The sequence below is a fragment of the Salvelinus fontinalis genome, chromosome 40 (genome assembly GCF_029448725.1).
Source record: "Salvelinus fontinalis isolate EN_2023a chromosome 40, ASM2944872v1, whole genome shotgun sequence".
In the NCBI taxonomy this organism is placed as follows: domain Eukaryota; kingdom Metazoa; phylum Chordata; class Actinopteri; order Salmoniformes; family Salmonidae; genus Salvelinus; species Salvelinus fontinalis.
Window position 1 is genome coordinate 9,522,529 of NC_074704.1, and position 25,988 is coordinate 9,548,516.

General features: G+C 42.5%; 2 protein-coding genes across 2 annotated transcripts in view; both read right to left on the bottom strand.

Moving 5' to 3' along the window:
• LOC129839255 (interleukin-2 receptor subunit beta-like) overlaps positions 1-3,497 on the bottom strand; it is an 18,617-nt gene extending 15,120 nt beyond the window's left edge. The window contains exon 1 of the mRNA XM_055906564.1: positions 3,227-3,497. The gene's annotated coding sequence lies outside the window, so the exon portion shown is untranslated. The remainder of the gene's footprint in view (positions 1-3,226) is intronic.
• Positions 3,498-5,614: 2,117 nt separating this feature from the next.
• LOC129839952 (interleukin-2 receptor subunit beta) lies at positions 5,615-25,750 on the bottom strand. Its single transcript, XM_055907691.1, has 10 exons — positions 25,441-25,750; positions 19,304-19,405; positions 16,469-16,580; positions 16,260-16,335; positions 15,918-16,017; positions 15,425-15,558; positions 15,098-15,290; positions 14,599-14,698; positions 14,369-14,453; positions 5,615-12,806 (listed from the first exon to the last, which is right to left on the bottom strand). Exons 2-10 carry the CDS (start codon positions 19,362-19,364, stop codon positions 11,595-11,597), a joined length of 2,073 nt encoding a protein of 690 aa, XP_055763666.1. The 5' UTR covers positions 19,365-19,405; positions 25,441-25,750; the 3' UTR covers positions 5,615-11,594.
• Positions 25,751-25,988: the final 238 nt, after the last annotated feature.

Here is a 25,988-nt window from a genome sequence, read left to right on the forward strand (position 1 = left end):
TCCCCCTCACCCTCCCTATCTCTCTGACTTCCTTTCCACCAACGCTCACTCCCTGACCCCCCCCTCCTCCTCCTCACCTCCCCCTCTTGTCTTTGACTTCCTCTGTACCTGTGGCTGGGTGTGTATATCCTGTCCTACTTAAACACTGGACCAAATCAACCCCTAGGTTACATCCTAACTGGCACCCTTGTTCCCTATATAGTGCACTATATACCCTAGAGGCCGTGGTTAAAAGTAGTACACAATATAGGGAATAGGGTGCCATTTGGAGCGCACTCATAAGCCCCTCCACAATGAGGACAGTCGTCTCCAGTTCAACCCACAAGGTGTGCAGGGTTTTGCTCCAGTTCTATTTGAACATCCTGTCCTACTAAACCTAGGCCCAGATCAGCTCCTAGCCCATCCATAATGAAGATTGAATCAGCTCCTAGCCCCCTCCATAATGAAGCCCTAATCAGCTCCTAGCCCCCTCCATAATGAAGCCCTAATCAGCTCCTAGCCCCCTCCATAATGAAGCCCTAATCAGCTCCTAGCCCCCTCCATAATGAAGCCCTAATCAGCTCCTAGCCCCCTCCATAATGAAGCCCTAATCAGCTCCTAGCCCCCTCCATAATGAAGCCCTAATCAGCTCCTAGCCCTCTCCATAATGAATCCCTAATGAGCTCCTAGCCCCCTCCATAATGAAGATTGAATCAGCTCCTAGCCCCCTCCATAATGAAGCCCTAATCAGCTCCTAGCCCCCTCCATAATGAAGATTGAATCAGCTCCTAGCCCCCTCCATAATGAAGATTGAATCAGCTCCTAGCCCCCTCCATAATGAAGATTGAATCAGCTCCTAGCCCCCTCCATAATGAAGATTGAATCAGCTCCTAGCCCCCTCCATAATGAAGCCCTAATCAGCTCCTAGCCCCCTCCATAATGAAGCCCTAATCAGCTCCTAGCCCCCTCCACAATGAAGCCCTAATCCGCTCCTAGCCCCCTCCATAATGAAGATTGAATCAGCTCCTAGCCCCCTCCATAATGAAGCCCTAATCAGCTCCTAGCCCCCTCCACAATGAAGCCCTAATCTGCTCCTAGCCCCCTCCATAATGAAGCCCTAATCAGCTCCTAGCCCCCTCCATAATGAAGCCCTAATCAGCTCCTAGCCCCCTCCACAATGAAGCCCTAATCAGCTCCTAGCCCTCTCCATAATGAAGCCCTAATCAGCTCCTAGCCCCCTCCATAATGAAGCCCTTATCAGCTCCTAGCCCCCTCCATAATGAAGCCCTAATCAGCTCCTAGCCCCCTCCATAATGAAGCCCTAATCAGCTCCTAGCCCCCTCCATAATGAAGCCCTAATCAGCTCCTAGCCCCCTCCATAATGAAGCCCTAATCAGCTCCTAGCCCCCTCCATAATGAAGATTGAATCAGCTCCTAGCCCCCTCCATAATGAAGCTCTAATCAGCTCCTAGCCCCCTCCATAATGAAGCCCTAATCAGCTCCTAGCCCCCTCCATAATGAAGCTCTTATCAGCTCCTAGCCCCCTCCATAATGAAGCCCTCATCAGCTCCTAGCCCCCTCCATAATGAAGCCCTAATCAGCTCCTAGCCCCCTCCATAATGAAGCCCTAATCAGCTCCTAGCCCCTCCATAATGAAGCCCTAATCAGCTCCTAGCCCCCTCCATAAAGAAGCCCTAATCAGCTCCTAGCCCCCTCCATAAAGAAGCCTTAATCAGCTCATAGCCCCCTCCATAATGAAGATTGAATCAGCTCCTAGCCCCCTCCATAATGAAAATTGTATCAGCTCCTAGCCCCCTCCATAATGAAGATTGAATCAGCTCCTAGCCCCCTCCATAATGAAGATTGAATCAGCTCCTAGCCCCCTCCATAATGAAGCCCTAATCAGCTCCTAGCCCCCTCCATAATAAAGCCCTAATCAGCTCCTAGCCCCCTCCATAATGAAGATTGAATCAGCTCCTAGCCCCCTCCATAATGAAGCCATAATCAGCTCCTAGCCCCCTCCATAATGAAGCCCTAATCAGCTCCTAGCCCCCTCCATAATGAAGCCCTAATCAGCTCCTAGCCCCCTCCATAATGAAGATTGAATCAGCTCCTAGCCCCCTCCACAATGAAGCCCTAATCAGCTCCTAGCCCCCTCCATAATTAAGCCCTAATCAGCTCCTAGCCCCCTCCATAATGAAGCCCTAATCAGCTCCTAGCCCCCTCCATAATGAAGCCCTAATCAGCTCCTAGCCCCCTCCATAATGAAGATTGAATCAGCTCCTAGCCCCCTCCACAATGAAGCCCTAATCAGCTCCTAGCCCCCTCCATAATGAAGCCCTAATCAGCTCCTAGCCCCCTCCATAATGAAGCCCTAATCAGCTCCTAGCCCCCTCCATAATGAAGCTCTAATCAGCTCCTAGCCCCCTCCATAATGAAGATTGAATCAGCTCCTAGCCCCCTCCATAATGAAGATTGAATCAGCTCCTAGCCCCCTCCATATTAAGCCCTAATCAGCCCCTAGCCTCTTCCACAATGAGGACAGTGGTCTTCAACCTTGATTCTAGAGATCTAAAGGGTGTGCAGGGTTTTGGTGCAGCCCAGCACTAACACAGAACAAAAGTCTGGGCTTCTCTGGGACCAGGATGGAAGAATCCTTTCCTAGCGCATAGCCTAGACACATTTCATCAGCCCCAAGGGATGGGAGAGGTGTATGGAATATTGTAACAGCTTCGCTCTCTGTGTGTCTCTCAAGTGATAATAGTCATCATCATCATCATCATCATCATCATCATCATCACTACCGTGATCATGACCTCAACTGTGTAATACTGTGTCTTCCAAATGATCACACTCAAACACACAGACACAGGCAGAGTAGCTTTCTTGATTGAACAACAAATGTAATCCATAACCACCTGAATACATCATAGATGTAGGATCATCATTTGAGCCAGTTTGCTATAATGGAAAATTATCCCGCAGCAACTGGAAATGTGAATTATTATGTGGATTATAGTTATAGTTATGTGGATTATGGATATTTGTTGTAGGGGCTGATACATTTTTCGATAGGGCAAATCAAGTCTGACATTTTAAATTGGAAATTACAAGCGTTAGAAGCCTTATTGAGCCTTGAATACACTACAAGTTTGCATTTTCTACTGTGCAGGAAAATTCTCAGCAACAAAAGAGTGATCAAATTAAGATCCTACATCTGTATATTAATATTCAAAGAGAGCCTTACCTTACTGTATAGTGGACCTTCTTGTAGTCTCAGAAACACCGGCTTCTCAATGCTCTCCGGTTGAGTTACGTTTCACTCTAAACTGAAGGACAAGACAAGTGCTTAATGATGAATCAGTTTCTTGTCTCTCAATTGGTCACCACCGGATGATTCAAACCCTTTAATGACGAGAAAAACGTCTGCCTGCCTTCTCTGAAAAGTAAATGAGTGAACAGAAAAGAGATTACTGACAGAAAGGGATTTTCTGTGGCTTCAGTTAGTTTCAACTGAAACCACACACGTCATTAACGCTGCGATCTGTACTTGTCAGAAGCGGGGGTTAAAACAAAAATATTAAATTTTTCAGTTTTTCTTCTTCCGGTCTCTGTTCTTGTTCCTTTTTCTAAAGCGTTCAATATGACTTTTGTTATTGTGAAATGTTGAGATGATGTAAAGTGTAAAATTAGAACATTTAATGTTTTTATTCCTTTCTGGAAATAACAGGTGCAAAAGCTTTGAAAGTGCCATGTGTGGCGAGTGAGGTAGTGAAAGAGAGAGACAGAGACCAAATACCACGTTTTGCTGCCCTCAAATGGACAAAGTATGACGAGAGTATGGCCTTGGTGTAACCAGTAGTTGATTTTCACAGCCGCTTTTCAGCTCCACAAGCAGCTATGAAAGGAGACTATTTAGCATGTAATGAACAGTCCTCTTTCAACCGTATCCAGGTGCTTTATTTATACAGAAAAAGGATAAAGAGTTATTATAGTTATTATATAACTTATTTTTAATATCAGATACAAACAAAAACTCAACCATGTTCTTAAACAAATGAAAGATCACGGATTACAATACACACCATCAGGAAGAGGTTTTTGGGAGGGTGAGTATCTTTCTCCCTGTTCTGCTGACTAGTATTTTTCTCTGCTCATACAGGCCTAAGGCACTAATTTGGTGGTAAAAAACAAATAATCATACATGTTTAATTTTGACATGTATTATTTTTTAACTGTGATTCATCGGGGGGCGCTGAAGCACACTCAGCATCCTACTTCCTGCGGCTATGCACACCACGTGTTTACTCCACATGAACTACATTCCTATGACTACGGAATGTCTTCAGGTTTAAAGTATGTGTATGTGTTTTTCCGTGTGTGTCTGTGTGACCGGTGGGTGGGTCCACTCGGCCATCGTGTGTCTCTGCTAAACAGGTCTGGTCCAAACGTAGAGACAGATAACTGAACCCTTTCAGCTGATGATCATAAACACACAGACACCAGTTGGGTCAATAGATTCAACAAAAACTATTTGTATCATGAGGATGAGTCACCTATTATTTCACAATGATATGATTTTCCTTGGAGACCTCTGAATGCAGACATGGAAGAACTTCCTGAAATGACTTACTAAAATACACTATATAAAAAAGTATCTGGACACTCCTTTAAATTAGTGGATTCTGCTATTTCAGCAATGCCCATTCCTGACAGGTGTATAAAATCGAGCACACAGCCATGTAATCTCCATAGATAAACAACAGCAGTAGAATGGCCTTACTTACTCAGTGACTTTCAATGTGGCACCGTCATAGGATGCCACCTTTCTACCAAGTCAGTTTGTCAAATTTCCATTCCATTTCCACCATCATCCGGTCAGCCCGGCCCCGCATCCAACAGGGTCTGTGCTATCTGGTATTGTTGGGACGGCTCTACCCCATTGAAGTTGAAAATTAAATGAGTTTAAGTAAGGGTTAGTGTTAGGGTTTAGGGTATGGGCGTTCTAAGGATCCCGGATAGCACTGACCCATCCCACAGGTATGCCTATGCCCTCTATTGATACATTTCAATGTGTCCAATGGAAGTGTTTGTAGAATTTATAACGCACGCGCACGCACACACACACACACACACACACACACACACACAAACAGAGCGAGAGAGAGACAGTTGATTCTTTATTAATTGGCTGAAATATAAAAACACAGACTATCAAGCAAGCAACGTAGTCTATGTTAAACAATACATCCATTTACCAATTACTATCAATAAGATTGTAATAACAACTAAGCTGCCTTATTAAAAATACATTTAAAATGGCTAACTTAGAATAATGACAATTTGCAAAAACCCAAACATAATTTAATCTGCAACATTTTTATACATTTTTTGATTGAATTTTTGATAGAATATTTAAAGCACACAATATACTTGAAGTGAAGCCGCTTAACAACAACAACTACATCACATTGTTAGATGACTAGACTCCCATCCAGAGACACACAGATCTCCCACAAGGTCAAAAACGTGGCCCCGAACCAGCGATCCATCAGCCCCTGGCCCAAGCTCCCAACCGCCAGGCCACCAGCCCTCCAAGACCACCCCCCCCCCACCCAGTTCCCTAAGAGCTTCCTCTCAACCACCCGAGAAAAATGTTATCATTCCATTCCCCACCCCAAAGCACCAACAACCAACAAAATGAACAAAAGACAAGGACAAAGTAAAACAGAAAACAACAATGCAAAAAACAAAAGACATCAAGGCCAACTGAAATCATAACAGCAAGGACAACTAAAATCATAACAGCAAGGACAACTGAAATCATAACAGCAAGGACAACTGAAATCATAACAGCAAGGACAACTAAAAGCATAACAGCAAGGACAACTAAAATCATAACAGCAAGGACAACTAAAATCATAACAGCAAGGACAACTGAAATCATAACAGCAAGGACAACTGAAATCATAACAGCAAGGACAACTAAAAGCATAACAGCAAGGACAACTAAAATCATAACATCAAGGCCAACTGAAATCATAACAGCAAGGACAACTAAAATCATAACAGCAAGGACAACTGAAATCATAACAGCAAGGACAACTAAAAGCATAACAGCAAGGACAACTAAAATCATAACAGCAAGGACAACTAAAATCATAACAGCAAGGACAACTGAAATCATAACAGCAAGGACAACTGAAATCATAACAGCAAGGCCAACTGAAATCATAACAGCAAGGCCAACTGAAATCATAACAGCAAGGACAACTGAATATGTTTGAGTGCACGTATGGCACTATTTACATGTGTGTGTGTCCATGTATGTGCACAAGTGCATTTGAAGGAGAGTGTATATGCATGTGTACAAACACCTGCACGGCATCAGCCTCAGGCAAACAGGCATTAGCTGTAACAACACTGCCCCTCAGTGTCATTCAAACTTATTTTTTGTTTTGTTTTATTTGGACTTTATTTGTTTTACTTTTATCTTTGACCGTCATTCTATACCCCACCAAACAACTCCAATCCCACTTGTCTCCAATTCCACATCCCAACCCTCAGCGTCCCTCAGCTTCCCTCAGCTTCCCTCAGCCCATCCCATCTCTGCTGGCCACCCCCATATATCTTTCAACTATGCTGTGATGTTTAACTTACAACAGTATTATTTAAATATATAAAATTAATAATATAATTTTTCAAAAGAGACATTACATTCAAGATGGTCATGTTATACACAACATAATAATACATTCTTCATTTCTACTGAGAGGTTTATCAGTATCACATCAGTATTTACTGTGAGCACAATCATAGTATCATATTGATATCATGAATAGATGTACTACTGACATGAGCGGTAGAAAAGCGTTTAGAAGTAGTATAAACAACAAGGCCCGAGGGGGTGTGGTATGTACCAATATACCACAGCTAAGGGCTGTTCTTCGGCACGAGGCGACGTGGAATAAATTAGCCGTATATCACAAACCCAGAGGTGCCTTATTGTTATTATAAACTGGTCACCAAAGTCATTAGAGCAGTACAAATACATGTTTTGTCATATCCGTGGTATACGGTCTGATATACCATGTATTTCAGCCTATCAGCATTCAGGGCTCCAACCACTCAGTTTATTAAAGCTTATAGACCCTTTTCTGAGCTTTCAACAGAAAATATATGACTTGAGGGGAAAACTCAACGGCTACTTCTTCTTTGTTTTTTAAAGTAACAAAGTAGCCTACAAGACAAAACAGTGTTTATGACTCTAACACAAAGCAATGAACACTACCTGTCTGTCTCTATCCACCTGTTACCATCCTATAGAACCACATTAACTGTCTCTATCCACCTGTTACCATCCTATAGAACCACATTAACTATCTCTATCCACCTGTTACCATCCTATAGAACCACATTAACTGTCTCTATCCACCTGTTACCACCCTATAGAACCACATTAACTGTCTCTATCCACCTGTTACCATCCTATAGAACCACATTAACTGTCTCTATCCACCTGTTACCATCCTATAGAACCACATTAACTGTCTCTATCCACCTGTTACCATCCTATAGAACCACATTAACTGTCTCTATCCACCTGTTACCACCCTATAGAACCACATTAACTGTCTCTATCCACCTGTTACCATCCTATAGAACCACATTAACTATCTCTATCCACCTGTTACCATCCTATAGAACCACATTAACTATCTCTATCCACCTGTTAGCATCCTATAGAACCACATTAACTGTCTCTATCCACCTGTTACCATCCTATAGAACCACATTAACTGTCTCTATCCACCTGTTAGCATCCTATAGAACCACATTAACTATCTCTATCCACCTGTTACCATCCTATAGAACCACATTAACTGTCTCTATCCACCTGTTAGCATCCTATGGAACTGATGATATGCATACATATCTATATAATGTACAGCAGGGCTATTCAACTATATTCTTACAGGGGCCAGATGCAAAAACGTCCACATGTGATTATTCTTCGGAAGAACTGTATAAAACAATTGATGCACAACCACCAATAAAGAAGTTAAACAACTATTAAAAGCTTCTTAAAAGTAATTAGGTCATTTTAAAATCATCTGAAAACTAAGCATCTCAATAAATAACACAAAGATATGTCAGATCAGGTAATGTCAAATGTCAGTCTGAAGGAAGGATGCTTTGAATGAATTTCCCTCAGTCATTAGGTGCGTTGTTTGTCTGTCACTTCTAACAAGTCTTTGTGAGCATCATAGAGGGCAACAGAAGGCACGTATGTGTTCCTTAGAGGTGTAGCTTTCATCATATTTTGAAGCTTAAACCGTTCAAACGCTACCGCCAAATGCATATGACGAAGAAAAAAAAACATTGACATTCCACATAGGCACCAGACTATAGACAACCACCATAGTGCTTGTCATTTTGGCACTGAACGTCAGATCTTGGTGGAAATAAAACATTTTTTTTACAGATCTTTTATTAATGTTCAGGGTATAAATTCATAAAACGGGCCGGATCTGGCGTGCGGGCCGCTAGTTGAATAGCCCTGATGTACAGTATCTACTGTACACGCATATCTATGAACCTGTCTAAAACATTCCCATAACTCACGCACATCCCATTAAAAGGGAAATCTGCGATTCAAACAGCAACAAAATGAATATACCAATCCCAGACTGCCCCCTTTTTCTCTATCCACCTGGAAGCACTGTATCCCTCCCAATGACGTATATAAACCCTGGATTGCTGATGCTACTGTATGTTTTGGCCAATGAGAGGCTTTGAAGCCACCGGTCGGCCATATTGGCACTCCTCAGAAAAGCAGTCCTCCATAGAGTACGAGTATGAGTCATAATACACATAAAACTTAGCGGTCAAACAGGGAAATGGTTCCAATCATTTTCCCACCATTCATTTTCCCCATAGGGGATTTTAGAAACACTTAAAATAAGGGCTGTGTTTGATGTAGGCTTACCCTGATTTTATGTTTTGATAACAGTGTAAATCTCTCTAGGACAAGGTGACTTTTATCAATATATTCGCCTTTATTTACCCCACAAAAATGTGATGCTAATTAGCTGCTAATGTGGCTATCATAAAGAACTACAAATGCCATGAGGGAAAGGTAATAATTAAAAAAATGTTTTTTAAATGTAACCTTTATTTAACCAAGCAAGTCGGTTAAGAACAAATTCTTATTTACAATGACGACCTACCGGGGAGCAGAGGGTTAACTGCCTTGTTCAGGGGCAGAATTACATATCTTTTACCTTGTCAGCTCGGGGATTCAAACCACCAACATTTTGGTTACTGGCTCAATGCTCTGACCACTAGGATACCTGCTGCCCCAAATCAGTATATCACGTGTCTAATGTTAGCTAAATGGAGTAATGAATGAATTGGCAGAATAATTTTAAATGTACAATTCTGGAAAATGTCTTGTGCAAGTTTAAAAATGGACACAACACCTGTTAGCAAAAGGTGTCAGCGATGACACCAGAGATGATGTGCAGGACCTTGTTGGGATTTGTAGTCTTGCATGATGTCTATGTTGATGCTAATTAGCATTTTCGAATAGGAGAGTGAATAGAGCTGAATATACAGTACCAGTCAAAAGTTTGGACACACCTACTTATTCAAGGGTTTTCTTTATTTTTACTATTTTCTATTTTGTAGAATAATAGTGAAGACACCAACACTATGAAATAACACATATGTAATTAAAGTGTTAAACAAATCAAAATATTTTTATATTTGAGATTCTTCAAAGTAGCCACCCTTTGCCTTGATGATAGCTTTGCACATTCTTGGCATTCTCTCAACCAGCTTCATGAGGTATTCACCTGGAATGAATATCAATTAACAGGCGTGCCTTGTTTAAAGTTAATTTGTGGAATTTCCTTCCTTCTTAATGCATTTGAGCCAATCAATTGTGTTGTGACAAGGTAGGGGTGGTATACAAAAGAAAGCCCTATTTGGTAAAATACCAAGTCCATATTATGGCGAGAACAGCTCAAAAAAAGCAAAGAGAAACGACAGTCCATCATAAATTTAAGACATGAAGGTCAGTCAATCCGGGTAAAGTTTCAAGAACTTTCAAAGTTTCTTCAAGTGCAGTTGCAAAAACCATCAAGTGCTATGATGAAACTGGCTCTCATGAGGACCGCCACAGGAAAGGGAGACCCAGAGTTACCTCTGCTGCAGAGGATAAGTTCATTAGAGTTACCAGCCTCAGAAATTGCAGCCCAAATAAATGCTTCACAGAGTTCAAGTAACAGACACATCTCAACATCAACCGTTCAGAGGAGACTGCGTGAATCAGGCCTTCATGGTCGAATTGCTGCAATGAAACCACTACCAAAGGACACCAATAAAAAGAAGAGACTTGCTTGGGCCAAGATATACAAGCAATGGAAATTAGACTGGTGGAAATCTGTCCTTTGGTATGATGAGTCCAAATTTTCGATTTTTTGTTCCAACCGCCATGACTTTGTGAAATGCAGAGTAGGTGAACAGATGATCTCTGCATGTGTGGTTCCCACCGTGAAGCATGGAGGAGGTGGTGTGATGGTGCTTTGCTGGTGACACTGTCTGTGATTTATTTAGAATTCAAGGCACACTTAACCAGCATGGCTACCAAAGCATTCTGCAGCGATACGCCATCCAATCTGGTTTGCGCTTAGTGGGATTATCATTTGTTTTTCAACAGGACAATGACACAACACACCTCCAGGCTGTGTAAAGGCTATTTGACCAAGAAGGAGAGTGATGGAGTGCTGCATCAGATGACCTGGATTCCGCAATCACCCGACCCAACTCAATTGAGATGGTTTGGGATGAGTTGGACCTCAGCCAACAAGTGCTCAGCATATGTGAAAACTCCTTCAAGATAGTTGGAAAAGCATTCCAGGTGAAGCTGGTTGAGAGAACACCAAGAGTGCAAAAAGCTGTCATCAAGGCAAAAGGTGGCAACTTTGAAGAATCTAAAATCTAAAATATATTTTGATTTGTTTAACACTTTAACACCGCCACAAGGAGTCGCTAGAGTGCGATGAGCCTAGGAAAGCCCCCAGGCCAAACCCTACCCCAACCCATGCCGCTCTGGGCCAATAGTGTGCCGCCCTATGGGGCTCACGCTTGCGGCCGGCTCTGACACAGCTTGCGATGCAGTGTCTTAGACCACTGCGCCACACAGGAGGCCACTGTCCTTATTTTAAGTGTTTCTAAAATCCCTTAAGAGAGAAATGAATGGTGGGAAAACAATTGGAACCATTTCCCTGTTTGAACGCCTCCACTGTGGAGCTCTATTGGAATGGATGGAATTCTACAGTATTTCATTTCAATGCTTCATGGACAAAATGACATGTTTGTTGTTGTAGTGGGGACAGTAACATTAGTTCTTAAAAAAGTGTGTCTGTAATAGAATACATGTGGTAAAAACAAATGTAGACATTAGTAAATGCATTTCTATAACTTCAAAAGTATTTTTTACAATGGAGAGGGGGTGCCCAGATGGAGGAGCAGTGGCTTCAAAACAGCCTGTCAGTCATCTAGTGTATCTATAAATCATTAGTCCCTCCCAAGTAAAAGGTTTCCATAGTTCAGTTCTGAGCTTCTTTCACTGGCATGTAGCCGCCACTAGAGGGCTCTATTGCCATTGAAGAAGACAGGAGAGACATCTCCTCGATCAGCCTGCCTGGATGACTGGTACTCATACCCAGGGATGGAGCTAACCCCAACCCAGAGAAGGGGAAGGGTAGTTGGGGTAAAACGTCCAGCGGGATTGGTAAGGGGGTGGAAGAGAATGGAAATATATTGTTAGTGGTAATAAGAGAGATATGGTTACAGGAGGTCACAGATGGCCCGACCGCATCCTCCACGCTCTCCTGACTTTCCTGATCCTCTCCCCCACTGCAAATGCCTGAATCTGGGCTCTGAGGGGCACGGCGTTGGGTCTGGAGCTGGAGATTATCCACACGTTCATAGGAGGAAGACATTGTGAGAGAACCTCTTCCAACCCCCATCTCCGTACCCTTTCCCCCTACACTATCCAACCCAGGGAGGGTGAAGGGTGGCTGGGGGAAAGCGGACAGAGAAATGGGTAAGGGGGTGGAGCAGAATGGAAAGTTATTGATAAGAGGAAGAAGCGGAACAAGATGGAAGTCCTGAGAGACAAAATGGGGGATGGTCGAAGTAGGCCCGTCCGCCTCCTCCACACTCTCCTGACTTTCCTGATCCTCTCCCCCACTGCCGATGCCTGAATCTGGGCTTATGAGGGTCCGACGCTCGGCCTGGAGCTTCTCAACACGCTCGTAAGAAGAAACCTGGACGATATCTTTACCTCCACTGATGCCTCCAAATATACCGCCACCTAACATCTCTCTATCCTTCCCTCCACCCCCCATCTCTATATCCTTCCCTCCACTCCCCAACTCTATATCCTTCCCTCCACCCCTGATATCTCCGTCCTTCCCCCCTACACCTCTATTACTATCCATCCTTTCTCCTCTGTTTTCCTCCTTCCACTCATCTATCTCTTCAGTAGTGCCACCTACTGGTCCGTAAGGGGAGTGTACAGAACAGGGTTCCAGCTTGGTGGAGGTGGATCCAGGCTGGGAGCATTGAGATAAGAAGTTGCTGAAGACGGAGTGGCCACTGTTGTCCAATCTCTTCTTCAGTAGTAGTGCAGTACCGGTCTCCCTCCTCAGGGGGGCGATGGTGCCAATGCTTTTGGTAATCTCTACCTGGGAGATGTCGTCACGGTGCAAGGCAGAGTCGACGAATTCAAAAGCGTACAAAGGACCCAGCCAAGCCTGTAGGTGTGCACACACACACACAGACAGAGAGAGAGAGACAGAGAGAGAGACACACACACAGAGACACACACACAGAGAGGGAAATAAAATGATCATTATTTTCATTCCTTTTTATTGCAGAGGAGGCTGGTAAGGTGAGGACGGCATGGTCTTCCGACAGGTGGCTTCCCTCCTGCATGATGCTAATGTAAGACAATGGTGAGGACAGCTGTTAAGTTCCCCAGTTTCTGTGTTGTAGTTTGTATATTTGAGTGTGTGTTTCAGAAGATGGTCGGGCCCCAATTGATGATTGGATAGCTGACCCCGCCCCCTCGTCAAGACGCAGCTGTCTCCAATTACCCATTTCTTCTGAAGCTATATAAGCCAGTGTTCTGTTGCTCAGAGGAGAGAATGCAGAGGGAGATTGATTGTGATAGAGAGAATTCAATTGCTGAGAGCGGTGCTGGTCGTTTTTCAGGGAGCAGAGGGTTATATAGTGTTGGTTGTTTCTCAGGGAGCAGAGGGTTATATAGTGTTGGTTGTTTCTCAGGGAGCAGAGGGTTATATAGTGTTGGTCATTTTTCAGGGAGCAGAGGGTTATATAGTGTTGGTTGTTTCTCAGGGAGCAGAGGGTTATATAGTGTTGGTCGTTTTTCAGGGAGCAGAGGGTTATATAGTGTTGGTTGTTTCTCAGGGAGCAGAGGGTTATATAGTGTTGGTCGTTTTTCAGGGAGCAGAGGGTTATATAGTGTTGGTTGTTTCTCAGGGAGCAGAGGGTTATATAGTGTTGGTCGTTTTTCAGGGAGCAGAGGGTTATATAGTGTTGGTTGTTTCTCAGAAAGGGATTTGGTATGTATTGTGTTAGTTTGTTGCATTATCAGATAGAGCTTATTTGATGTCCTTGGTTTCTTAGTTTGTTTGAGTAATTGTTTGATATTCTGTTTCATTTGTTCCCAGGGGGGAAGGGGAAGGCACCTAGGGAGTGCTTAGGCAAGAGGCCCACGGGCATACATATACCTGTAGTATATTCACTGTCTAGGTAAGACCTGGGCGGACCACCCCCTGTATTTTGGTTAGGGCACCAGGGGGTGCTAAGTTAGGTAAGTAGTGGGTAGGCAGGTAAGGGTAGGAGGGGGCTTTGACATTTACTTTCTTTGCTTTGGTTCCGTCCAGCCCCTTTTCCCCATATTACCGTGTGATGGAATAAATTCCTTGTAAACGGTACCACTCTCTCTGCCTTTGTCATCCTTACTCGCACCTACAGTCCCATACCTCTTTCACTTCACGGAGAGTTGAGTTGTAGCCGGGTGTTGCGTTCCCTCTTCATAGAGGCGTGCGTAACAACAGCTCGTAATAAATATATGGAAACTATGTGTTTTATCTGTTTGATACCATTCATTGGGCTCCAGCCATTATAAACTACCGCCATTGTAACCTAACTACCGCTATTATAATCTAACTACAGCCACTCTAACCTAACTACAGCCATTATAACCTAACTACAGCCATAACAAGGTAGTGCACAATACAGGGAATAGGGTCCCTTTTGGCACATGACTTCAGTCAAAAGTAGAACTGACCTTGAAGTTTCCATGGTGATGGAGGTTGAGGCCCTCAAAGTACCTGGAGGGATCTGGTATAGGAGGATTCAGAATCTTCTTGACCCTGTCAGCAATGAACGGAAATTAAAGGAAGTTGCACTTAACCAACTACAAAACATTACATCTAAAACATGATGTTTACTTTACAGTCCGTTGGTGACCCCCCCCCCCCAGACAGACAGACAGACAGACACACACACAGTACTCACGTTCCATTGCAGAGCAACATGGAGACCAGCAGGACCAGTACAACAACAGCTCCCACCACAGTGACCACCACAGAGTCCTGGTCTAGAACATCAGGACTACCTGAGAACAGGACCAGAGGAACAACATAGAACATACTTACAACGTATTTACAACGTACATAACAACACCACTGTTTTACTAAAAGATTGGCATAGAAAAGCCTTCATTTACATGTCTGTAAGTTTGTTTTGAGCATGTGTCAGCCTATCTAAGAATGAAAGAAAGAAATAGGGAAGGAAGGATGAAGGAGAAGCTATTTTTCAAGATTCATATGGAAACACACTACTATGCCTGCATTCCAAATGGCAACATATTCCCTATTTAGTGCAGTACTTTTGGCCCATAGGGCTCTGCACTATGTAGGGAACAATAGGGCCATTTGGAACACAGGCCAAGTATATATAGGCCCACATTAAAACGTGTACTAATTACCAATGACATCGCTGATGCTGTATTTACCTGTTGGCTTCATCTGGCCCAGAGTGGAGACCCATGATGCACTGGGGCTCCAGTCGCTCCACTGACAGTCTGGGTAATTGTCTGGGTCGGCGCGAACCCTGACTCTGACCTGGTACCTCCCTCCTCTCTCCAGCATGTCAGGGTCCAGGTCAAAATACGTCTGTTTGTTTGATATGTTCACCTCCACAGCATCCTGCAGTAGCACAACATACAGTAGGTGTACTTTTAGATAGTGTACAAAGAGACACTCTTTCACTGTATTCTCTCTTTCACATCTCTCCCCTTTCCCTCTCGTTATTATCTGGCCTCTGTCTCTGTCTCCCTCACCTCCCAGTGATGTAGTTCCTGTTTCCACTGTAGTTGGAAGTCATAGTTGGATATCATTACTGAAATGGGAGCTCCTGGTGTCCAGGCGATTGAGGCATTGGTGACGGTCGGCTTGCCAGGGGGATGCATTTTAACTGCCAAACACAAAACAACACAGTTAATGTAGTCATAGTAGTACTAATATATCACTAATATCACTGTAACAGAACTACTATTACTAAGTTGAATTAGAAATGTCAGTATCAGGTGGGAATTAATATTAAGTTTTATAAATTAATAAGCTATCCAGCATGTTTGTATTGCAATATGTTGTATTATAGTGTACTGAGTTTGAGCATTTTGTATGCTGACCACACAAAATTAATTTTCATGTAAATGGACAATAAAGTTACAGTACGAGTCGTTGTAGTTGGTGTACAATTAATGTAGTAGTAGTAGGTTAGTAATATCTGACACATCGTACACAATATCACTCAAATGACTGTACACTTACTGTGGTTAAATGGTTGATACAGGTATTTAATCTGTATCACATAATCTTCTGCTTGTCCACACCGTACACCAATGGGTATTTCATCCCATTCCCAAAAGAACTGAAAGATAATTTACAGAGGTTCAGTTATTCAGGGTTGTTTGTCTATCAGTCTATATATATGCTATCATTGTTTTATTATTATTATTATTAGAAAAACGTAATAAATTATAAAAAATAAACAAATTCCTGGGTAATTTATTCATCCAGATTAATGTGTTACAAATTATAGTTGTGATCTATAATAATGCACATATATAACCAAGCATTGGTTTTTACTTGATGTAGTTTTATAAAACTCACTGGATTGCCCTCAAAGACCAGACTGCCGCCTCTCAACGTTGTGTTGGAACCGCCCAAGGACTTCATCTCACATTGCCTGTAGTTACAACAGTGAACCATTGTTTCAGTCAGCATCTCAAATGGCACCCTATTGCCTATATAGTGCACTACTTTTGACCAGGACTATGGGAATAGGGTTCCAGTTAGGGTGCATCCTTAGTCATCTTTACCTTTTAAACCCGGGGTATTCACCATGCAGAGTGCACGGCATGTCTGGGGGCACGCATGTGTTGTTCAACACACATGTGATGTTACTGATGAAGTCATTGACACACTGCAGATCTTTGAGAAACAGAGACAGAGAGAGAGAGAGAGAGAGAGAATTCAATAGTTGTGGCTAGCATTGTTTAATAGCCAGTTTTATCAGGCTCTATATCATGTTTTATAAGGCTCTATGTCATATTGTATCATATATCATACAATGGCAAGAAAAAGTATGTGAACCCTTTGGAACGTGATCAAGACAAAGGAGATGATTGTGGACTACAGTAAAAAGAAGACCGAACACACCACCATTCTCATCGATGGGGCTGTAGTGGAGCAGGTTGAGAGCCTCAAATTCCTTGGTGCCCACATCACCAACAAACTAACATGGCACACCAAGCATAGTCATGAAGAGGGCACAACAAAACCTTTTCCCCTTCAGGAGACTGAAAAGATTTGGCATGGGTCCTCAGATCCTCAAAAGGTTCTACATCTGCACCATTGAAAGCATCCTGACTGGTTGCATCACCGCCTGGTATGGCAACTGCTCGGCATCTGACCGCAAGGCACTACAGAGGGTAGTGAGAACGGCCCAGTACGTCACTGGGGCCAAGCTTCCTGCCATCCAGGACCTCTATACCAGGTGGTGTCAGAGGAAGGCCCTAGAAATTGTCAAAGACTCCCGCCACCCTAATCATAGACTGTTCTCTCTGCTACCGCATGGCAAGCCGTACCGGAGCGCCAAGTCTAGTCCAAGAGGCTTCTAAACAGTTCTCCCCCGAAGCCATAAGACTCCTGAACATCTAATCAAATGGCTACCCAGACTATTTGCATTGCTGCCCCCCCCACCGCTGCTCTTATCCTCTATGGACAGTCACTTTAACAACTGTACCTTAATGTACATACTACCTCACTAACCGGTGCCCCACACATTGACTCTGTATCGGTACCCCCCTGTATAGAGTCTCGCTATTGTTATTTTACTGCTGCTCTTTAATTACTTGTTACTTTTATCTCTTATTCTTACCCGTATTTTTTTTTAACTGCATTGTTGGTTAGGGGCTCGTAAGTAAGCATTTCACTGCATTTCACTACACCTGTTGTATTTGGCACATGTGACATAGTGTGCTTAAACTAATAATACACAAATTATTGTATTTGTCTTGTCTATATTGAATACATCATTCAAACATTCACAGTGTAGGTTGGGGAAAGCATGTGAACTCTTAGGCTAATGACTTCTCCAAAAGATAACTGGAGTCAGGAGTCAGCTAACCTGGAGTCCAATCAATGAGACGAGATTGGAGATGTTGGTTAGAGCTGCCTTGCCCTATAAAACACACTCACAAAATTTGAGTTTGCTATTCACAAGAAGCATTGCCTGATATGAACCATGCCTCGAACAAAAGAGATCTCAGATGACCTAAGATTAAGAATTGTTGACTTCCATAAAGCTGGAAAGGGTTATAAAAAGATCTCTGAAAGCCTTGCTGTTCATCAGTCCGGTAAGACAAATTGTCTATAAATGGAGAAAGTTCAGCACTGTTGCTACACTCCCTAGGGGTGGCCGTCCTGCAAAGATGACTGCAAGCGCACAGCGCAGAATGCTCAATGAGGTTAAGAAGAATCCTAGTGTGTCAGCTAAAGAATTACAGAAATCTCGGGAACATGCTAACATCTCTGTTGACGAGTCAACAATACGTAAAACACTAAACAAGAATGGTGTTCATGGGAGGACCCCACAGAAGAAGCCACTGCTGTCCAATAAAAACATTGCTGCACGTTTGAAGTTTGCAAAAGTGCACCTGGATGTTCCACAGCGCTACTGGCAAAATATTCTGTGGACAGATTAAACTACAGTTGTGTTGTCTGGAAGGAACACACAACACTATGTGTGGAGAGAAAAGGCACAGCACACCAACATCAAAACCTCATCCCAACTGTAAAGTATGGTGGAGGGAGCATCATGGTTTGGGGCTGCTTTGCTGCCTCAGGGCCTGGACAGCGTGCTATCATCGACAGAAAAATGAATTCCCAAGTTTATCAAAACATTTCGCAGGACAATATTAGGCTATCTGTCCGTCAGTTGAAGCGCAACAGAAGTTGGGTGATGCAACAGGACAACGACACCAAAACACAGAAGCAAATCAACAACAGAATGGCTTCAACAGAAGAAAATATGCCTTCTGGAGTGGCCCAGTCAGAGTCCTGACCTCAACCCGATTGAGATGCTGTGGCATGATCTCAAGAGAGCAGTTCACACCAGACATCCAAATAATATTGCTGAACTGAAATAGTTTTGTAAAGAGATATATTCCAAAATTCCCCCTGACCGTTGTGCAGGTCTGATCTGCAACTACAGAAAATGTTTGGTTGAGGTTATTGCTGCCAAAGGCGGGTCAACCAGTTATTAAATCCAAGGGTTCACATACTTTTCCACCCTGCACTGTGAATGTTTGCATGGTGTGTTCAATAAAGACATGAGAACGTTATCAACCAAAACAAACAGCAAATGCATCCAACAAGTTTGTAGAGTTACAAGCTTGATATAATCATTGCGTGCTATGAATATACAACCTAATACTTAACTTTAATACACATATTAGTGAATTTATCCCAATACTTTTGGTCCCCTAAAATGGGTAGACTATGAACAAAAAGTGCTATAATTTCTAAAAAGGTTTACCCGATATGGATGTAAATACACCCAAATTAAAGCTGACAGTCTGCACTTTAACCTCATAGTCATTATACATTATATATGTGCTTGTAATGCATTGTGAAGGGTATTGATGACTTACAGGGTTGTGGTTGGCTGGAGCAGGTTAGTAGGGGAGGAGCAGGATGACATAGAGACAACATAGAACCTCCATTATGACTTCTTCCCGGTCCTCTTTCTCATTCTAGAACACAGTAGGAGACATGACCTTAGCAGCAGGTGACAGGTGGCTTAGTGTTCCAAATGGTACCCTATTTCTTATATAGGGCACTACTTTTGACCAGGGCTCATTGGGCTCTGGTCAAAAGTGGTGCACTATGTAAGGAATAAGGTGCCATTTGGGATGGAAAACTTTTTTAACACATGCCAGTAAAGCCATTTTATTATTTTACTAGGCCTATGTGGTCTAAAAATCAAGGAAAATACAATCACGAGCATCCACTTTTATATACATTATACCGACACACAGGCAGAGCAAACAAAACAAGCCTCGCAATATCGACTGGAATTGCATACGTCTATTACTGAACTTTTTGTAGAAAAAAACGATTTGAATGAGACGAGTGTCACTGTCAAACATGGTTACAGACCCAACAACATTTTATAGTAAGTATCCCCTTCTCGTGAAGAAAAGCACATGAGCTAATTACAATACACAAAGTAAGCAAAACAATGAAATCATTGTATGCAGATTTATTAACTCAAGGAAAACATTTATTTTTACATTGTTTGCAAACTGATATGGGATACAAATGAATGCAAAAATAACATGCAAAAAAAATGCAATTTAAAAAAAAAGAATATACCGTATGTATATGTACAGTTGAAGTCAGAAGTTTACATACACTTAGGTTGGAGTCATTAAAACTCGTTTTTCAACCACTCCACACATTTATTGTGAACAAACTATAGTTTTGGCAAGTCGGTTAGGACATCTACTTTGTGCATGACACAAGTCATTTTTCCAACAATTGTTTACAGACAGATTATTTAACTTATATCACAATTCCAGTGGTCAGAAGTTTAAGTATCTATATCCACAGTAAAACGAGTCCTATCTCGACATAACCTGAAAGGCCGCTCAGCAAGGAAGAAGCCACTGCTCCAAAACCGCAATAAAAAAGCCACAGTACGGTTTGCAACTGCACATGGGGACAAAGCTTGAACTTTTTGGAGAAATGTCCTCTGGTCCGACGAAACAAAAATAGAACTGTTTGGCCATAATGACCATCGTTATGTTTGGAGGAAAAAGAGGGAGGCTTGCAAGCCGAAGAACATCATCCCAACCGTGAAGCACGGGGGTGGCAGCATCATGTTGTGGGGGTGCTTTGCTGCAGGAGGGACTGGTGCACTTCACAAAATAGATGACATCATGAGGAACGAAAATTATGTGGATATATTGAAGCAACATCTCAAGACATCAGTCAGGAAGTTAAAGCTTGGTCACAAATGGGTCTTCCAAATGGACAATGACCCCAAGCGTACTTCCAAAGTTGTGGCAAAATGGCTTAAGGACAACAAAGTCAAGGTATTGGAGTGGCCATCACAAAGCTCAGTCCTCAATCCTATAGAAAATGTGTTGGCAGAACTGAAAAAGCGTGTGCGAGCAAGGAGACCTACAAACCTGACTCAGTTACACCAGCTCTGTCAAGAGGAATGGGCCAAAATTCCCCCAAATTATTGTGGGAAGCTTGTGGAAGGCTACCCAAAACGTTTGATCCAAGTTAAACAATTTAAAGGCAATGCTACCAAATACTAATTGAGTGTATGTAAACTTCTGACCCACTGGGAATATGATGAAAGAAATAAAAGCTGAAAGAAATCATTCTCTCTACTATTATTCTGACATTTCACATTCTTAAAATAAAGTGGTGATCCTAACTGACCTAAGACAGGGAATTCTTAGTAGAATTAAATGTCAGGAATTGTGAAAAACTTGGTTTAAATGTATTTGGCTAAGGTGCATGTAAACTTCTGACTTCAACTGTATATATGCTTCCATAGCTATACATTTGACCTCATTTCTACCAGCATGTTAAATGTACAACCAGAGGGGGGGAAAAAACTCTAGACCACCTTTACTCCACACACAGAGACGCCTACAAAGCTCTCCCTCGCCCTCCACTTGGCAAACCTGACCATAATTATACCCTCCTGATTCCTGATTACAAGAAAAAATTGAAGCAGGAAGCACCAGTGACTTGGTCAATAAAAAAGTTGTCAGATAAAGCAGATGCTAAGCTACAGGACTGTTTTGCTAGCACAGACTGGAATATGTTCCGGGATTCTTCCGATGGCATTGAGTAGTACACAACTTCAGTCACTGGCTTCATCAATAAGTGCATCAATGACGTCGTTGATGGTGTTGGAGTCATGACTCTAACCCGGAAGCTTATAAGAAAGTTATAGTCATAGACTGTTCTCTCTGCTACCACACGGCAAGCGGTACCAGAACGCCAAGTCTAGGTCCAAGAGGCTTCTAAACAGCTTCCATCCCCAAGCCATAAGACTCCAAAACATTTAATCAAATAGCTACCCAGACTATTTGCACTGCCCCCCCCCCTCTTCACACTACTGCTACTCTCTGTTACTATCTATCCATAGTCACTTTAATAACTCTACCTACATGTACATATTACCTTGAATAACCGGTGCTCACGCACATTGACTCTGTACCTGTACCCCCTGTATTTAGCCTCACTATTGTTATTTTGCTGCTGCTCTTTAATTATTTGTTACTTTTATTTCTTATTTTTTTAGGTATTTTTCTTAAAACTGCATTGTAGGTTAACGTCTTGTAAGTAAGCATTTCACTGTAGGGTCTACCTACACCTGTTGTATTCAGCGCATGTGACAAATACATTTTCATTTGGTGGGCAGTGTGTGGTTTGCTACCATTCTCTCATGTCTTGGTATTTAGTAAAATGTCACTGTGGTTGGAGACACTGATGTTATGTTCAGCCTGTGAAGATGTGAAGTTTCCACTCCTCTGTTATGTAAACAACCATCTAACAGGTACACGATGTGTTGAGAGGGTAAAGAAGAAGAAGATCGTGATGATGATAATGAATGACCTGGATGATATGTTAGTGCAAGGCTGGAACAAAAGCATGCACACCCTGTGTGGCTATAATGCTTCTACAAGGAATACCAGTACTGCGTAACATTGGTCATTCCTTTGAACTGTTTGTAACAAATTGATTGGTGGTTTAATGTTGCGTAAGAGCGAAATGTTTATATCAGAAGAGGAAGGCTCATAATAATACCTGGAGTGGAGTTAATGGAAGGGTATCAAATACATGTAATCAATGTGTTTGATGTATTTGATACTCTTCCATTAATTCTGTTCCAGCCATTACTTTGAGTCCGTCCTCCGATTTAAAGTGCCACCAGCCACCACTGGTTTCTGTACATTGTTAGCAGTGAAGCCTTGTGATGTCGTGTTCACTGTCAAATGTACCAACAGTCCCGTGTGTCCCAATTCAGGGCTTTCCTGTCCTAACCTGGTAGCCTGGTCCCAGATCAGGGCTTTCCAGCCCTAACCTGGTAGCCTGGTTGGCATGATAACACAAACAGTCTGGCACTCAGGCTACCGTCCAGGGCCTGTATTCATAAAGCCTCTCAGAGTAGGAGTGATGATCTAGGATCAGTTCTGCCTTTTAGGTCACAGTTACAAAAACGGGAAGGGGGGGGGGGGGGGGTCTGATCCGAGATCAGCACTCCTACTCTGAGATTCTTTATGAATACTGACCCTGATGGTCTTTGTCCCTCTTATTGGTCTCTGGGTCAGACATTAGGAAGTTCCCTTCAGTGAAGTGAAACAGCACAGCAGACATTACCAACCTCTGAGAGAACAGTTTAAAGGTCAGTATCGCAGAGAACACACACAACACATGCCCACGCAAGCACGAACGCAAGTGCATTCTTAACGCACACACACTCACAAAACACATAATCCATGCACACACACACACACACACACACAAGCACATTCTGCATGCATGAACACACAGTACTCACACACACATGCTTACATACACACACATGCGCGCACACACACAAAGGAAGTGCAGGTAAGAAAACCACAATGTCCTCGTTTCCCAGAATGTTTACAAGCTGTTTCCAATAACAAACAAACCGCAAACCACTAACACCCCCGTCCCCTCCTCCTCTCTTCTCATCCTCTCCCAAACTAACACCCCCTCTATTCTTCTTATCATGTACACCTCTCATCCTCTCACCCCCCCTTCCTCCTCTCTTTTTTTGGTTCTACACTATACTCAAAGAAAAATAGGGGATATCTAGAACCTAAAGGGGTTCTTAGGCTGTCCTAATAGGAGAAATGAAGAACCATTTTTGGTACTAGATAGAACCCTTTTGGTTCCTTTCCACAGGGGGCTCTACATGGAACCAAAAAGGGTTATCCTATGGGGACAGCCAATGAACCATTTGCACTCTTTTTTCTAAGAGTGTATACCCACTCACCCATCCTCTCATCCCACCCACTCACTCACCCATCCTCTCATCCCACCCACCCACTCACCCATCCTCTCATCCCACCCACTCACTCCCTCACTGGCAGTGTCAGAAATCTGGCTTGCCTACTACTTGCATACTGTGTGATAATCTGTGTACTAATGGTACTACATACTATGTAGTATAAATGTATGCAGTCAGCAACAAATAACAGAAAACTAGCTTCATCCTACTGAGAATGTGTCATCTGAAGCACAACGGTGTTGATTCCAGCCATTCCTTCATTTTGGTAGAGCAAGTACCCTCAGCTGATGATCAGCTGTTGTCAGACACACGTGGATTTCAAAACACGATTCTGTTCCTCAATAGTGTGCAGTGAATTCTACGAGATGAAAATACTAAATTAGTATGACATGCTGGTATTTACAGTTTTGACATTTCACATACTATAAAACTTTTTCACAGCCCAAATGGTACTATTTAGAATGTTGGGGTGTTTAGACATCTCTTGTCACCCCTAATCAGCCCCCTCCGTAATTAAGCCCTAACCAAACCCTATCCCCCTCCGTAATGAGGCCCTATTCGTACCTTAGCCCCCTATATAATGCCCTATATAATGAAGCCCTAATCAAAACCTAGCCTCCCACAATGAGGCCCTATTCGTCCCTTAGCCCCCTCCATGATGAAGCCCGCATCATCCCTCAGCAACCTCCGTAATGAGGCCCTATTCGTCCCTTAGCCCCCTCCATGATGAAGCCCGCATCATCCCTCAGCAACCTCCGTAATGAGGCCCTAATCAACTCCTAGCCCCCTCCACCATAAGGACAGTGGTCTTCAACCTTGATGGTGCAGCCCAGCACTAACACAGAACAAAAGGGCTGGCATATAGTACAGGAGTATATCAAATATAGAATATATATTTAGAGAAAGATATGCACGAAGCTTGAAAAAGTGATTAAAAGCCTTGGGTTCTCTGGGACCAGGATGGAAGACTACTGTGGTAGCACATAGCCTAGACGTCTCAATGGGCCCCAAAGGATTGGAGAGGCGTATGCAATATTGTAACAACTCCGCTCTCTGTGCATCTCTTAGGTGGTAATAGTAATCATCAGTACCATGATTTTACATTTTTTTTTATATTTAAAACTTTAACTTGGCAAGTCAGTTAAGAACAAATTATTCTTTACAATGACTGCCTATCAAAAGGCCTTCTGCGGGGACAGGGACTGGGATTAAGAATAACTTTAATAAAAATATAGGACAAAACACACATTACAACAAGAGAGACAACACAACACTACATAAAGTGAGACCTAAGACAACACAGCATGGTAGCAACACATGACAACATGGTAGCAACACAATGATCTTTAACTCAACTGTGTAATACTGTGTCTTCCAAATGATCACACTCAACACACACAGGCAGAGTAAATTTGCTTGATTGAACAATAAATGTAATCCATAACCACCTGAATACATCATAGATGTAGGATCTTCATTCACGCCAGTTTGCTACAGCAGCAACCGGAAATGTGAATTATGTACATTTTTTGTAGGGGTTGATAAATTTTTTTATGACAAATCAAGTCTGACAAAGAGGAAATTACAAACTTTAGAAGCCTTATTCAACCTTAATTAAACAAGTTTGCATTTTCTACTTTGCAGGAAAATTCTAAGCAACAAAAGATTAATCAAATTAAGATCCCACATCTTTATATGAATATTCAAAGAGAGCCTTACCTTACTGTATAGTGGACCTTCTTGTAGTCTCAGAAACACCGGCTTCTCAATGCTCTCCGGTTGAGTTACGTTTCACTCTGAACTGAAGGACAAGACAAGTGCTTAACGATGAATCAGTTTCTTGTCTCTCAATTGGTCACCACCGGATGATTCAAACCCTTTAAATAACGAGAAAAACGTCTGCCTGCCTTCTCTGAAAAGTAAATGAGTGAACAGAAAAGAGATTACTGACAGAAAAAGGATTTTCTGTGGCTTCCGTTAGTTTCAACTGAAACCACACACGTCATTAACGTTGCGATCTGTACTTGCTTCCCTTTGTCAGAAGTGGGGGTGGAGAAATTTTTGGTAAAAATGTAAGTTCTTCTTTCGGTCTCTGTTCTTGTTTCTTTTTTCTAAAGCATCAGATATTACTTCTGCTATTTTGACATTTTAATAAGTGTAATATTATTTATTTTTTAATTCCTGAAAATAACAGGTGCAAAAGCTTTGAGAACAACTTGTGATGTGAGGTAATGAAAGAGAGCGAGCAAGAGAGAACAAAGACGTTT

What these genes read in the sequence shown, in the direction of transcription:
- LOC129839952 (XM_055907691.1), bottom strand. Translation starts at nt 19,364, where the DNA reads ATGTTGTCTCTATGTCATCCTGCTCCTCCCCTACTAACCTGCTCCAGC. An exon ending in GAATACCCCGGGTTTAAAAG is followed by an intron (nt 16,336 to 16,468) that starts GTAAAGATGACT and finishes TTGTAACTACAG; the next exon opens with GCAATGTGAGATGAAGTCCT. An exon ending in TGGTCTTTGAGGGCAATCCA is followed by an intron (nt 16,018 to 16,259) that starts GTGAGTTTTATA and finishes ATTATCTTTCAG; the next exon opens with TTCTTTTGGGAATGGGATGA.